At 34.2% G+C, this 15,529-nt stretch overlaps 2 protein-coding genes and 1 long non-coding RNA gene across 3 annotated transcripts; 1 reads left to right on the top strand and 2 right to left on the bottom strand.

Annotated features, from left to right (window-relative positions):
- The first annotated feature begins 694 nt into the window (after nt 1-694).
- On the top strand, nt 695-1,491 carry LOC125877214 (calmodulin-like protein 3). The gene has a single exon (XM_049558556.1). The coding sequence runs from the start codon at nt 762-764 to the stop codon at nt 1,437-1,439; it is 678 nt and encodes a 225-aa protein (XP_049414513.1). The 5' UTR covers nt 695-761; the 3' UTR covers nt 1,440-1,491.
- Nucleotides 1,492-1,537: 46 nt separating this feature from the next.
- Nucleotides 1,538-2,331, bottom strand: LOC125877213 (uncharacterized). The gene is made up of 2 exons (XR_007447590.1): nt 1,657-2,331; nt 1,538-1,572 (listed from the first exon to the last, which is right to left on the bottom strand). It is a non-coding gene; the product is annotated as an uncharacterized LOC125877213 (long non-coding RNA).
- Nucleotides 2,332-4,255: 1,924 nt separating this feature from the next.
- On the bottom strand, nt 4,256-13,933 carry LOC125876312 (uncharacterized). Its single transcript, XM_049557463.1, has 5 exons — nt 13,491-13,933; nt 7,560-7,710; nt 6,000-6,205; nt 5,109-5,282; nt 4,256-4,615 (listed from the first exon to the last, which is right to left on the bottom strand). Exons 1-5 carry the CDS (start codon nt 13,671-13,673, stop codon nt 4,529-4,531), a joined length of 801 nt encoding a protein of 266 aa, XP_049413420.1. The 5' UTR covers nt 13,674-13,933; the 3' UTR covers nt 4,256-4,528.
- Nucleotides 13,934-15,529: the final 1,596 nt, after the last annotated feature.

The following is a 15,529-nucleotide window of genomic DNA, read 5'->3' as shown; positions in this document are numbered from 1 at the left end:
AAATCTCCTTAAAACTTATATAGGGTATATTGTTATTCTTAAAATTCAAGAATCCCTCTTTATTTTCTAAAAATTTCGTGATTGACTGAACTAGGACATCTAAATTAAAACGAAGGGAGTAATATAATCCTATATATATTTAATTTTAAAAAAATCCTATATATGACTTTAGGTTTTAGTGTAACGTACAAGCAAGATTTAACTTCAAAAGTAGAAAAATATTAATTTAATTAAATTCTAGACCCCCAACCCCTACTCCCACTCCCCACGCCCACCCACTACCATCACTCTCCAAAATTGATGGAAGCAACGCGTTTAGAGTTGAAATAATTTACACTTATTTACCATTTCACGCGTTTTTTTTTTTTTTGCGGGGTGGGATCAACATTCAAAAATTAATACTCCTATAGCTCTATTTTACGTGATACACTTTCCTTTTTAGTTAGTCTCAAAAAGAATATTATCTTATTATAAATTTTAAACTATCATTTACCCTTAAAAATTATTTTAGATCATAAATTTCAAAAAAAAAAATTTTGTAAAACATCGATGACAAATCAAGCGGTGTCACATAAAATAGGACGGATAAAATATACTAATGATATAATAAATATAAAAGTTAAAGCAAAATCACCAAACAAACGCGTTATATTTTCTCTTTACATAATTTAATTTCATTTCACAAACCTACTCAAAAACAACTTAAGAAGCCATTTTTTTCATTTTTCTGTTCCATTGAAATCTGTCAAAGAATCAAGAAAATGTTGACAATTAGCCTTCTCTTCTTAGCATTTCTCTTCATTATTGGTTTAATCACAACCCTTTTCAATTTTCCCACTAAAAAGTTTCAATCTTGGATCTTTTCCCTCTCTGTTAAACCTCAAACCCTAACCCCAATAACCCCTTTTGTCAATAAAGATTCAATCTTGGTTGAAAAAAAGAGCTCAAAAGTTGAGTTAAGGGGTATTTTTGCAACATTTGACAAGAACAATGATGGGTATATAACAAAACAAGAATTGAAGCAATCACTTAAGAATATTGGGATTTTTATGGAAGATAGAGATATTCTTGAAATGGTTGAAAAAGTTGATTCTAATAAAGATGGATTGATTGATATTGATGAGTTTTATGAACTTTGTCATAGTTTTTTGGGAATTGAGAAAGTTGTTAGTGAAGAAGAGGGGGGAGTGGAGAAAGGGGAAGAGGAAGAGGGGGATTTGAAAGATGCTTTTGATGTGTTTGATTATGATAAAGATGGATTGATATCTGAGGAAGAATTGAGTAAAGTGCTTTCATCTTTGGGGTTAAATCAAGGTAAGAGATTAGATGATTGTAAAGAAATGATTAGGAATGTTGATGTTGATGGTGATGGAATGGTGAATTTTGATGAATTCAAGAAGATGATGAGAAATGGTGGAAAGCTTATTCCAAATTCTTAGAAGGGGAAATTCCATTATGCAGCAGTGTTCTCACTTATCCTTCAGCGTGACTTGAACTATTAATTCACGTGATATCTTCTTTTTTTTTCCATTCCAACCAGCATAATTAATAGTGTTTTCACTTATCCTCTAGCTTGACTATGAACCCTCAATCTTAGTGTTTTCACTTACCCTCCAACATAACTCGTACCCTCAACCCCTCCAACATAACTCGTACCCTCAACCCTTAGTGTTTTCACTTATCCTCCAGCATGACTTGAACTCTCAATTCATGTGATATTTCTTCTTTTTTTCCATCCCAACCCAAGAATGATCAAAAGTATTTTCATTTATCCTCCAACGTGACTCGAATCATTTGGTCTTAGTGTATTCACTTGCTCTTCAGCATGACTTGAATCCTTTGGTCTTAGTGTTTTCATTTGCTCTTCAGCGTGACCGGAAACCTTTGAACTTAGTGTTTTCACTTGCTCTTCAACATGACTCTGTCAATCTTAATATTTTCACTTACCCTCTAGCGTGATTTGAACCCTCAACCTAGGTATTGGTCGATGATGAAAGTGATCAACTACTTGAGCAAGGTTCACTTTTCTAATCTTCAAGATTGTACAAATAGGAAAAAGAACTTGCATTGAGTGGATTGTGTATAGTTAGTTACTTTATCTTTAGTTTCTCTTAGAATTTGCTCAAGTTTAAGATTGGATCTAGGTCTAGTTAAGTCAACTAAGATTATTTGTTTTTTTTTTTCTCTTTAACTAGTAGGAGCATTATCACACTTGTGGTTCTGTATTTGATCAGATTGTGTTGTTTTCAGAGCAGACAAGTTTTATGGTTGTACTGACACACTATATGTTTGTTTATTAATTGACTTGTTTTTTTTTTTGCTTATGGTACTTGTTAATTCATCTTCAAGTAAAGATCTTTATTTTAGAAAGAAAAAGAATCATTTTGTAGATCTTGATACTTGCAACATTTCATATGCAATTGTAGAATAGACAAGTGCTAAGGTTTTGGCATGGCTATTAATTTGTTGCTATAAAAATTTTAGCATAACATTTTGACAAATGACTTGAACCATGATGATAATTTGGTCTTACTATATGTTGTTTCTCGCATTTTTGTTACTTTTTTTTCTAAGCCGAGTGCTTACTTGAAACAACTTCTCTATCTTTGGAATAATACGGACAAGGACTTAGACTGACTATATTATTATTGTTGTGATAAAAATTTGATCAAAGAAGATGACTTTGTATATATTTAATTTTCCAACTCTTTAACGGCACTATAAAAAGAAAACCAGAAGAAGTCTCACAACTAAAAGTTTGGTAAAACCAAAAATACTCAAACGGTATCACCAAAAGATATGGTGCAGTGGATGAAGTTATTCCTTCTTTAATCAGAGATCTCGAGTTCGAGTTGTGGATATGAAAAAAAATCCTTAGTAGGAGACATTTCCCTAGTCAAGCTCCAATGCAGGTAGTTAACAACGGATGATTTCAGCATAACGGTATCCATTATGTTGAAAATTGAGGAGTATTTGTCTTTATTTCACCTGAGACTTTAAAGGTAGACTTTGAAAATACTTGGTTCTCAATTGAGGTAATTGGGTGGCATATCATATAAATTCTAGACCAAGTCTAGTCTCACAAGTTGATGACTTGCAACCACAAAACATTTGACTTATTAATATGATTGTGACATTTCAAAGTCTCTCTGTGTCTTCACAAAGTCATCTCAACTTTTCAATGACATGAAATTGTAGTTGCCGTATGATAAAGGGCCAAAAGCCTCTAGAGAAACCTAGTCCAATTTGACAAATCATTTATCATGCAAATTATCTCACCAGAATTTATGTGTTACATAGCGAAACACTATAAGAGCAACGATTGGAGCCTCGGGGGTGTCGGAGTTGAAATGGTCAAGGTCCAAGGGGTAGGAATTGAAGGTGTTGGATGGGTGGAGAAGATACAGTAAACATAGAATGTCATTTATAGAAATTGTTTTTCCTACTTTCATTAGAAATTTAGTCTACCAAACATGAAAAAATAAGTAAACATATTTGAGTTGGTGTTAATGTGGATATGGAGTAACAAACACCAAAATGATGGTTTAAAAAAAGAGTTTGAGTTGGTGTTAATGTGGATCTCAAATCTAGGAACACCCACACACGATAAAGAAATCTAAACCACTTGTAACTATAATTAATTGGGGCGATATTTCAACTACTAAAATTTTAAAACAAAGCACAAATTTTGAAGTACACAATGTTTTTAGGTAAAGTAGAACATCTATTCTTAAACTTGTTAGTAAATTTTATTATTAAAGCACTCAGATTATTTTTGCTTTGATTGAACACCTAAAAACTTAATGAAGTGTTCCTATCACACACTTTCAATTAAAAAATTGTGTATTCTTGAGCCCTCATTACGTAATTAAGTTAACCACTTAAATGTGTCATATCCTCCAAGTATTTACATTAGCCTTCACAAATTGTTAAGCCTCATGCTTGTTTAAATTGAAGCTAATGTTTATAATCAAAGGAGGAAGCATAATTTATGTAATTAACTTATAGTAATAGACGCTTGAGAATGCACACAAAAACTTGGTAAGTTTTAAGGGGAAAAGAAGGTGGATATGTTCCGCAGAGGACAACTACAACTGGGCCCTTAAAAGAGTTGGAGCTAGGAGGTCATTTCAACTACCTAACATATGCAACAGAACATAATATTTCGCTTGTAGAATTACACTGGGTATATTATTGTTGTTGTTGCAACAGAGCCGAATATATCGAATTAAAACATAATCTAACAGAATGCTAATTATAAGTCAAATAGTTTCTTATCACTAATAAAAGACCAGAAAAGTATAAACTCAATTGTCTAATTTGAAGTACCAACAGAAAAGCAAGTAAAACCATGTCTAATTACTTACTTTGATACTATAGCTACCCTTTGGCTTATAACAGCACCAGGTGGCTTCAACAAGAAAACACATATTCTGGCTAAGTATCATCCCAAAAATTATGTGTTGCTTATAGCTATGGTAGGACATGACTATTGCTATCCTATCCATTAATGAGGACATAATACACATTAAAAGACATCGGGATGGAAACGCCCGGGGATAGAGTTCCCTTGTTGCGCCTGCTTGAGATGCATCGTCAGCGCATAGTTATTGACCTGATCACAACAGAAAAGGGCAATCACTTTGTCATACATGAGAAATGGCATGAGGGAACTGAAGACTTTCACACTTCAAACATTTATATGCGGCATCTAAATACACGAGTACAACTATCTCTTTAACAATAAAGTTTCTATGTTGGAAAGACAGAGATCGCGGCGGCGGGGGGCCAGGTAGGGATAAGGTTCCAAACCCCTTCGGCAGAAAATTACTATATACATACAAGGGGTTAAACTTATTTTTTATATATATTAGTACGTGCTGAATCCCTTTGGCTTCTTTCTGTACTAACTTGCCTGTTGATATTTTTGAATCACCCTAATGAAAATCCTGGTCCCGCCACTGAGGGGGATGTTCATTTTACCTCTTTCTATAGTTTTAAGCATGCTTGACAACCAGATTTTAGTCCTCATATCTCTTTTCTAATTTTTACATCTTTGTTCCCATATAGTATAAAATACGTAATAAATTTGAAGAGGGTAATCTGACCTCAAGCGTTCTCAGTTGCTCCTGATACTGAGCCACCATCTGCTTCAGCTGATTCACCTCATTCCCTCTATCTTCAAACTCTTTCTGACGCTCATGTTGAACAGCAAATGCTCGCTTCAAAATATTATTCTCTTGTAGAAGATCTTCTACCTGCTGCTTGAGCATTATGTGTTCCTGAATAATTACATAACAATAAATGTATAGATATTTCACCTTGAGGAAGCGTAACTATAAATGTAGAGATATGGAATAACACTTCTTTTTCAGAAATGGCAAGTCTTTTGATGTCAAAAGCCAACACTAAGAAAGTAAGAGTACCATCTTTTAAGTCCACAAAATTTAAAGAGAATGAGGTAGAGGTGGCCTACCAAAATAAGATCATTAGCCTGGAATAACAGTGCATCTACAGTCCCAATCCTCACAAACACTGATATTTGGGGCTTGCTTGTTGGGGTGAGGGGAAAGGAGGGGAGAAGAGTAGCCATAAGGAAAGAACACTACTGATCTATACTAATAGCTAGACCATCAAACATTAATTCCTCGACCATTGAAACATTTTTTTTTTTTTAAGAAAGGTAACAGAACCATCTAAACATCAATTGATGTTTTGCTTTACATTCTGCGTAAAACACTACCTGAATCTCATTGTGTGTCTGCTTTCCATATTTTTATGCAACAATTGATGTTGCTTCTCAACATCTACATCCTATTGAGGACATCCAAAAAATACCGTGCCCATATCAAGTGAGAGACTGACGAAGCAAATAAAACAACAGATTACACCAGCTGAACCCAGTCATCAATGGCATGACAATAAAAATAGAAAAACAAAGAAGAAAACAGAGAGCAAAGTGTTCTCAGACGAGATAAAGTCAAACAGTTCTGAACTACCTGCTGGAAATTTCGAGCTGCTGCCTCTGTTGCACGGGCACAAATGGACTTCTCAAAGGCCTCAAGAGCTAGTGAAGCACGGGCTTTAGCATCATCTATATTTGAGGCGCTCGTCATCTCTCTAACAAACAGCTCCACCCATTCAGTACGCTCCATCATGTACAGTTCTTTTGCTGCGGATGAGCATGGTGTGGGCCCACCATTACCTGCACCAAAATGTGTAAGGGGACTACCCGTATAAAGAGACCCTGTGCTAGTGAACTTCAAAAACATCCCACAAATGTACTGATACACCAAAAGAAAAATGGTAAAAGTATCAACAGAAAGTGAGCTCAGGGGGACATCACTCATCATTTCAGTAAAAGCATGTAATAAGGCAACACCGGTCGCAGTTTTATTTCATTGTAGCAGCGGGTTAACTTCAGAACTTTTCAGGTCCCCCATCTTTCTCAACAGGGTCTCGAAGCACAAAATAAGTAGTGGAACATCCATGGCCTCAGCTCACTCAATTGAGAAAACAAGTGTCCGGGGCAAACACACGTTTCAGTCCGGTATCAGGGTCTACAGTAAGGCAATTTGGTGAAAGTAAAGTGCTTTAAAGAAACAAGACATTTCTCTTAAAATCAACTAAAGAGATAACTCATGACAACAAACCCATATTAATAAATGAACAACTATGTTGGGCTTCAAGGGACTCTGATTGCCATATCAACATTTTGACAAGTCAAATACAAGCAAAGAAAAGATTTTTTAAAATAACTACTCATTATTTTCTTTACATTTCTATACAACCGCTTCTCCACCACAACCAAGAGTAAACAATTAAGTAATGCCTTAAATTCAATAAATATGCACCAAAGTCGGTAAGTAATAAAGTAGTGCAGAAATTTACCATAAACAACTGTGGAAGTACTAAATTTGTGAAACAGAATCGAGCAAATAAGTCAGAAAACGCTGACCACAGTCGACTAAATTCTCCAATTAAAGGGTGCAGAAAACACTAGCTACATGACACTTCTGGTAAAAATGGTAAGCAGTTGTTAAGCCTGCACGAGATAAAAAATTGGCATAGAATTGTGATACACAAAAATAGCATGAGGAGTGATCTGCCAGGATACTAACATACATTTTCAACCGTGTGAAAAAAACAAACACACATCAGATTGGACAAGAAAGGAACAGGGTATTAGATTGATCAATGAAAACGTCACACAAATTCACTGGATAATGTATACTACAGTACTACTTAACAAACATCTAGAGGAAGCGAATTATAATTCATACAAACTACAAAAAAAATACAAAATAATTGACACGTGTATATAACTCGAGTCACATGATCACTTACCACAAGAAAAAAACAAAAAGAAGAGAAATCTCAATTGCACAATTATCTTGTTCTGCAATGATTTTTAGATAGCACGTGATTATTGCACACAAACAAAGGATGTCACAAGAGAACCTACTTGAAGTCATTCCCCAAGTTCCAGTCAAAAAAGATTTGAAGAGGGAAAAAATGAAACATCGGAAATAAGAATCAAACTAAATACTGATGTTTACCTTGAGTTAAGATCGGAATGCCGTTGTCCTGGGTAGCATCAGATCTTCCTGGGAGGGGCCCCAAATTCTCAGCAGACCCCAAGCGAAGCTCATTTAATCTTTTGATGGCAGAATCCAAATCACCACATTCATCTAGAGCTCTCTCAAGCAACTAAAAAAAGTGCATCTCAAGGTTAAATTCTCCCTTTACAGGATAAAGAAAGTCTGATCAAGAAAAGCTATACGAAAATATGCCATATAATTAGATATCTAGATCATAGAAATGTAACCGGAAACTAAAACTAGCTTCAATCCTATCAAAACCTAAAACCAACAACCCCATAGATTACTCCCTCCGTTTCACAAAGAATGGTCTAGTTTGACTTGGCACGGAGTTTAAGAAAATAAAGAAGACTTTTGAATCTTATGGTCCTAAATTAAAGTTATGTCAAATGTACAAAATTGTCCTTTAATCTTGTGGTTTTAAACATGCCACGTGAAAAGCTGAAATTAAAATGTTACCAAAAAAAGAAAGAGGTCATTCTTTTTGAAACAGACTAAAAAGGAAATGAGGTCATTCTTTTTGAAGCGAAGGGAGTATTTTTTTTAAAAAATAGAACCACAAAATTAGATCCATCAATGATATCACTAGATGAAAACCATCAGACAACATACCATTTTTGGATCAATCGGAATGGATAGAAATCCACATAAAACAAAACAATGATTGTGAAATTCAAATCCAAGTATCAATATTAGTAGAAGAAATTGGAAAGAACTTCTAAAAAAACGAGGAATCATCAATTGAAGAAAAAGTAACGGCTCTAGTAGGACTTAGATGAAATGTGTTTCTTAATAATTTATACCTACGATTTATAAGGTAACAAGGCTTTGGTTTAGGCTAAAGTCAACATACAAATTGTAAATGACACCTATCAAGAATAAGCTGGAAAATGTGCACCTCTTTAGTTCTTTTATAAGTTCCTCTTTTTGGGGGTAAGAATTCTTTCAAAAGTTGAAAGGTATTTGGAGTGTTGTAGCAATAAGTTTTTGCAATATTTTTAGCTACTACAAAACCTTATTACGTTACCAGAGCAAAGACCTTTTTTCTCTCTTTGAGGAAGCACCGACCTTCACAAAACTAATGATATGTCATTGGTGTTTGCAAAGATGTCCCTTTTTGTTATTTATTAATCATACAATGTGTATTTGAAACTAGAGTTGGTGGGTGAGCAATTTCTTACATGATTTCATCAATTCTAAAACACTAAACAAAAGATATAATGAACCTAATCGAGTGACTTCCATCATGGAATGCTCTAAAAGGGTACAAGTACAAATTTTTACAGTTCTCCTTGCACGATCAAATAATAAGAAGACAACTAACTTCACTACAGTCTACAACTATTGTAGAAAATTCGCTCTCCCTTCCCCTTAATTCCCTTTCTTTTTTTTTTTGTTAGAATCAGATGTTAAATGCTTTCATGAAAGTTGTCCTTTCATGGTTTGGTCTTAGGAAAATAACGACAGAAAGTAATAATAAAGGAGATTACAACTCTTGCACTAATAACTTTACCGCCTAATTGTTCATATTGTCAACACACTATGTTGCTCGTACTCTTCAAAATCCTTGTCGCACTTGTGTTGACATGAGACGGTAGGGGTGTAATTGTGGATCCACACAAGATTCGGTCAACTTACCTTGGATGCTTTGACTACATCTATGACCGAAAAGTACAGATTGATTGTCCTCTATGACCATGAAGAATGTTTGCTATTATATGAGATATTTTATTAATAAAAATGTCTCTCTTCCTTCACAAGGTAGAGGTAAAGTTGTGTAAACACCCTCCCCGTACCCCACTTGTGGAATCACATTGGGTTGTTATTGTATCTTATGACATAAGGAATTTAATTTTGTTAGTTTTAGTCAATAGCTTTGATTAATCAAGATATATACTTTACATACTTGTTTTTTATATGTTTTACTTGAGTCGAGCGTCAATCGGAAACACAACTTCTCTAACTTCACAAGGTAGGAAAAAGGTTGCATACACTCCACCCTCCTTAGACTCCACTTATGAGATTACACCAGGTATGGTGTTGTTGTTGAAGTTGTATGCTAGCACCCGTATCCACACTCAGATTCATTCCTTGAATCCTAAAATTTATGTGATGATGAATCATGAATCCAACCTTTGGATTTGTACATGTATTAGATACCCACACTCGAGTCGAGCAACTTAGGTCAAGCATAAAACTCTTTTGAATAAGACTCCCATGGTTATTTTACAATTTTCATACGAGACTTGTAGTCATCATTATTTTATTTTTTAGAATGGTGAAGTTTTTATACATAAAGTTGACTGCACAAGTTGTGTGGTCAAACCAAAACTTTTAGAGTTTCAAGGAGTATCCTACCTCCTCACCCATCCAATTGTAATGTAATCTAAAACATTAAAAATATATTTTGCCTCTTCGGGGTGGCCCAGTGGTTTGGGCTTGGGACTTCCATGTTGGAGGTCTCAAGTTCGAAACCCCTTGCCAGCGAAAGCAAGGGGTTTGCCTTCTGGGTCGAGCTCGTCGCACCGGGCTTGCCTAGTGCGGGTTACCTCTCCTATGTGGTTTGTGAGCTATTGCATAGGAGCGGGGGTTTTACCCTGTGCGCACCCAAAGGGTAGCAGCTGCGGGTTTCCCTTGTCATCAAAAAAAATAAAAATATATATACTTGTTTACATCAAAAGTAATAAAAGGACAAGACTTCATCTACAACGTCAGGATAGAGCATCCTTTATCTTCAAAGCATCTCTGATTTTTTCCTTCCCATATTCTCCAAATGCATGTTGGGACAATAATCCATCTCTTTCTGATGGGGCAATCTACCCTACTAAAACATCCAGTGTACTTTTTGGCATTACCTATCCAATTCCCATATTTTTGATGAATATTTTCCACAATTTATCTACCCATTCGCAGTATAGAGAGAGACAGTTGATTGTCTCTGTTTGCTCCCCAATTAAATAACATCTGGAACATAGCCAATAGCCCCTTCCAGTTAAGTTGACCTATTTATGGACAGTCTTTTATGCCAGTAACCAAGTAAAGCAACTATTTACCAACTCACGTACACCTCGACTATTCCACTGATTACTTGTTATCTCCCGCCAGCAAAGATACCAAATGGGATGAAATCACTATGGACTCGAACCCTGATCTTCTATGGTTTTCATCCACCATTAGGCCACATGAAACTCCAAATGGGTTTTTTGAAATAAACACCCATAAGACCAAAGATACCTCACATGGAAAAGTTGTGAAAAGAAAGCATAATAGTGACTAGAGTTTTTACCAACTAATATAAGATTAAACTAATAATCATCGTAATGCCAATCTTAAAGGGGAAGCACCCACCACAAATACAAGAAGATCAGAAGTCCACAAATACAAGAAGATCAGAAGTACTATCAACCTAATTGGCATGATTGCAAGTTGCAACTATAATCTAATTTTAGATGATGCATATCTATTTAATTTCCTAAAAATAAAAATTTCCTATAAATAGGCCAAGCAATGTGTTGGCAAGGCAGACACAAACAAGATAAATTTGATGATTTCCTATAAAAGTGCATACAAGTGAGTTCCTTACTTGATCTTTATTAGAAATAGATGTGCTGGTACTAAAAGCGGAAGAATTTCCTTTACACCATGCACCAAGTTTACTTATTTTTTTAATTTATTATTACTGAATTTTTTAAACTATAATAATAATAATAATAAAATGAAATTTCAAGGAAAGAGAACACATGTATCCATACCAATAAGCAATTGTGTTTTCTATTATCAGTAAATAATCATAGATTGATATATTGTTACGCTAAGGATAAGTTGTGAACTCGAACTAATAATACCAATTAAATATGGTCAAACAAACCAGATTATAATTTATTAATATCATCTGCGCATGATGCGGGCTCTGATACCAGTTGAATTAAAACATAAGGGAATTTGAAATGGAGGTTGTTATTGCGCCTCAGAATCAAAACTGTTGAACTATGAGAATTTTCGAGAGCACCCAATGGTGTGGGCTAGTGGTCAATGAAGTGGTTGAGAACCCTAAGGTCTCAGGTTCAAAACTCAGCGGAGACAAAAAAACACTAGGTGATTCCTAAGTTGAGCGGACTCTTCACTTTTGATGCCACACCCTTGTTGGATTCTCCAAAAGTAAAGTACTTTTGGAGAATTCGACACCCATCCATTGATTATTCTCATCTTTCCTAGCCTTGGGGACAGAGTTACATGATATATGTTGTTGGTAGGAGGTGAAAGATATCCCGTGGAATTAGTCGAGGTGCGCGAAAGTAGGCCCGGACACCAAGGTCATAAAAAATAGGATTGTCGAGTAATTATCCAAGAAAAATGATTGTTGAGCACACTTACTTCAACTGCATAATTGTTTTTTATAAGTTCAACAGCATAATTGTGTAACTTATGACCAACGTTACATTTCACTAGTTCAGAATTTAGGAAATTGAATCAGCATTGAAGTGCTCCCTCTTTTTTTGATAGAGCATCCGAAAAATGCTCCACTCTCTCTAGCAAAATCAAAGCTCACATGTAACATTTCTATCACATCAAAAGCTAAATCAAACGGAATAACTATATATACAATCAACCCTCTTTTGTCAGCCAACTAAACCTTTCAGGCCTCATACTACAAATTAAACAAAGAAAGTTCCAACTAAAGGATTCCAAACCACAAGCTGAAACCCAAATGAATGGCAGTGTAATTGTTGAGGTGCATATTTTCCAACTTATTCTTGATGGGAGTCATTTATAATTTGTATGTTGACTTTAACCTAATCCAAAGCCTTGTTACCTTATAGAGTGTAGGTATAAATTATTGAGGAACACATTTCATCTGATTCCTACTAGAGTCGTTACTTTTTCTTCAATCGATGATTCCTAGCTTTTTTGGAAATTCTTTCCAATTTCTTCTACTAATATTGATACTTGGATTTGAAATTCACAATCATTGTTTTGTTTTAAGAGGATTTCTATCCATTCCGATTGATCCAAAAAGGGTATGTTGTCCGATGGTTTTCATCTAACTTTGTGGTTCTGTTTTTTTTTAAAAAAAACCTATGAGGTTGTTGGTTTTAGGTTTTGATAGCGTTGATTTGTAGAAGCTAGCTTTAGTTCCTGCCCACATTTGTATGATCTAGATATCCGGTTCTATGGCATAATTTCCTACAACTTTTCTTGATCAGACTTTTTTTACCAATGAAAAGGCTAGAATTTAACCTAGAGATGCACTCCATTGCAAAGAAAGGATATTTACAGCCAAAATTCCAAAACAATCAAAGAAAAAAACTGTTCGTACAAATGAATTGCACTGAGAAATACTTAATGACCTTGGAACTCCCAAAATTTCACTAAAAAACTATCACCTGCCAAATCAAAAGCTAAATCAAATAGAATAACTATATATACAATCAATCCTCTTTTATGTTTCACGTAGAGGTTTCCAAGCCAAAACGCTGAAACTCGAATGAATTGCACTGTAATTACTGAATCACTTAGAAAAGGGATTTCAAATAAGGAAACCTGTCTGGTCCAAATGAATTTGCACCTCCTATAAACTTCTAAAAATTCATTGTAATCATCAAATGAGCATTCTTTTCTTTATCTGTCTTTTCAACATTTCCAGTCCAGTACAACAAATAAAGATAAACAGAGTGATTTCTTGTACAGCTCAAACTTTCAAAACAAAAAATTACTCTAATTAATCAAATATTTTTGTCTATATCAGCGAATGAGCAAAAACCGATATGTGACTATCGATTGCCGCGGACAGAGTCTGACAGAAACAAACAGAAATTCCAAACAAATAATCACTCTAAAATCATTAAATTACTTTAATTTAAAATAAAAAAAGAAAAAGAAAAAGGAAACCTGTTTGTCCATATCAGGGAACACCGATATGAGATGATCGATCGCCGACGGAGTCGAGAAGGATGGCGGCGGAGAAAACGAAGACGGAGAACAACGGATCCTCTTCGGGACCGGCGGCGGAGACGGCGATGACTGCAAATCTTCAAAAAAATTGGATCTCTTACCGCACACCACAGCAGACATGTTGCGCCAAAAAATCAAATTCCCCTCAACAGCAACAACAACAATTCTTCTCCCACCGCCTCGCTCATGCAGATTCCAAATATACCAATTCCAAAAACCACAAAAAAATTTAAAAAAATCAGATTTTTCTCCGATTCTTCTCAAATTCCTCCCAACAACAACAAAAAATCAAAAAAATCAAAAAATATCAGATTTCTCTCCGGTTGTTCCAATGTATATAAAAAATTTATCTGTATGAATACATTATTAAAAATAATTAGGTTTTTTATTTCTTTATCGCCTCTTTTTTTTATGAGATAAAGATAGGTTTTGTAATAACCTTTGGAAGCAAAAAAATAATCTGAAAAATAGCGAAGTAAGATAAAATAACAAGGAGTTTCAGTATAATATGGTGAAGGACAAGTAATAAGATGACACGTGTTATGTGTTAATGACGTGGAGACATATGATTTGTTGTTTGCTTTTATACTGTTTCGCTGCGTTTTATGATTAGCTTTGGTAGTTGAACGACAAGCGGTGGCTTCCTTATTTGCTAAAGCGGTCTGTAATGTGAGGCATTTATAATTGGAAAAAAAAAACAAAATAGTCTTAACTATTTTTTTGAATTTAAGGAGTTGGAGTTTATTTGGTTGTAGGGAAGAATATTTGAAATCATGTTAAGATTTAATATATTCAAATATGATTTCACAAGTAAAAATAAATTAGAAAACATATTATTATATGGGGTAAAATTTCGACTCAACAGTTAGACAAATTAATATATGATACATGGTGAGAAGAAGACATATTAATCGTGATGTCTTGAGGATGCCCTCAGATCAAATATTTGATAGTGTCCGGTAAGGTTTGTCTTGTTTGCAGAGACCTGAAATGGAACCAGGGTCAAGTCAATGACCAGTTAGGATAAGTTCATAATACAACTGTTACGTAAGAATCCACGATTTTTTATGTTTTAGTTGCACACTCTATGATGTAATATAAAAATACAAATTACTATAGGTGTGAGTTTCACGCAAGGTAATTATCTAAAGTTTAGTTTACATATATATTTAACCCTTTGTTTGTATCTCATTTCAATATTCTCCACTCACAATCCATTACTCTTAATAACTATAAATGAATATATAGTTCCCAAACTCTTAAATTACGTATACACTCTATTGTGTATTAAGGTGTGCATTACTAATACATGAAAATATTAGTGATGCAAGGGCTTTTAATGTATGCATTAACATTTCCATACCCCTTTCTTACCACAGAGCCGTCAATCAATTTGTTAGGTGTTCACTAGTGTATATATTAATTTTCTAAACGAAAAAACTATTGATTCGTCCGAAACCACGAACCCACACTTAGCTCTGCCCCAACTCTAATGATATCAAGGATGAAGAAATAGTGGTTTAGTGAATGCAACAAGGGAGGAATGGATAAATAGGTTGAGTTGTGCGATCACATTAACATATAGAAAAAATTACTTAGATGAGTACCTTTTAATAAATAATTATTGATTTTAGCGATATTTTTTTGTTTATTACCACTGATAGCAATACACATCAATACTATGTTATATCTGCAATATGTATTAAAATTGAATTATGTATGTAATATATATGTATTATAGCTGTTTTTCTTAAATAAATTATGTTTGTTTGGTAAGAAATTGACACATTATTTTATAAGTGTATTAAAATGTGTGATAAATGTATAATTCATCAATAAAACTTGTATTATATGTGAATAATAAATTGTTCTTTGTAATAAGTATTAAAATTGTATTATAAATGTATTAAAAGTGATCAAGTAAAAAAAAATATTATTGCTACAGATAGTAAATATTTTTTTAATATAGTATATTT

The sequence above is a fragment of the Solanum stenotomum genome, chromosome 9, assembly GCF_019186545.1.
Source record: "Solanum stenotomum isolate F172 chromosome 9, ASM1918654v1, whole genome shotgun sequence".
NCBI classification, from domain to species: Eukaryota; Viridiplantae; Streptophyta; class Magnoliopsida; order Solanales; family Solanaceae; genus Solanum; species Solanum stenotomum.
This window is presented reverse-complemented; position numbering and strand designations above follow the sequence as displayed.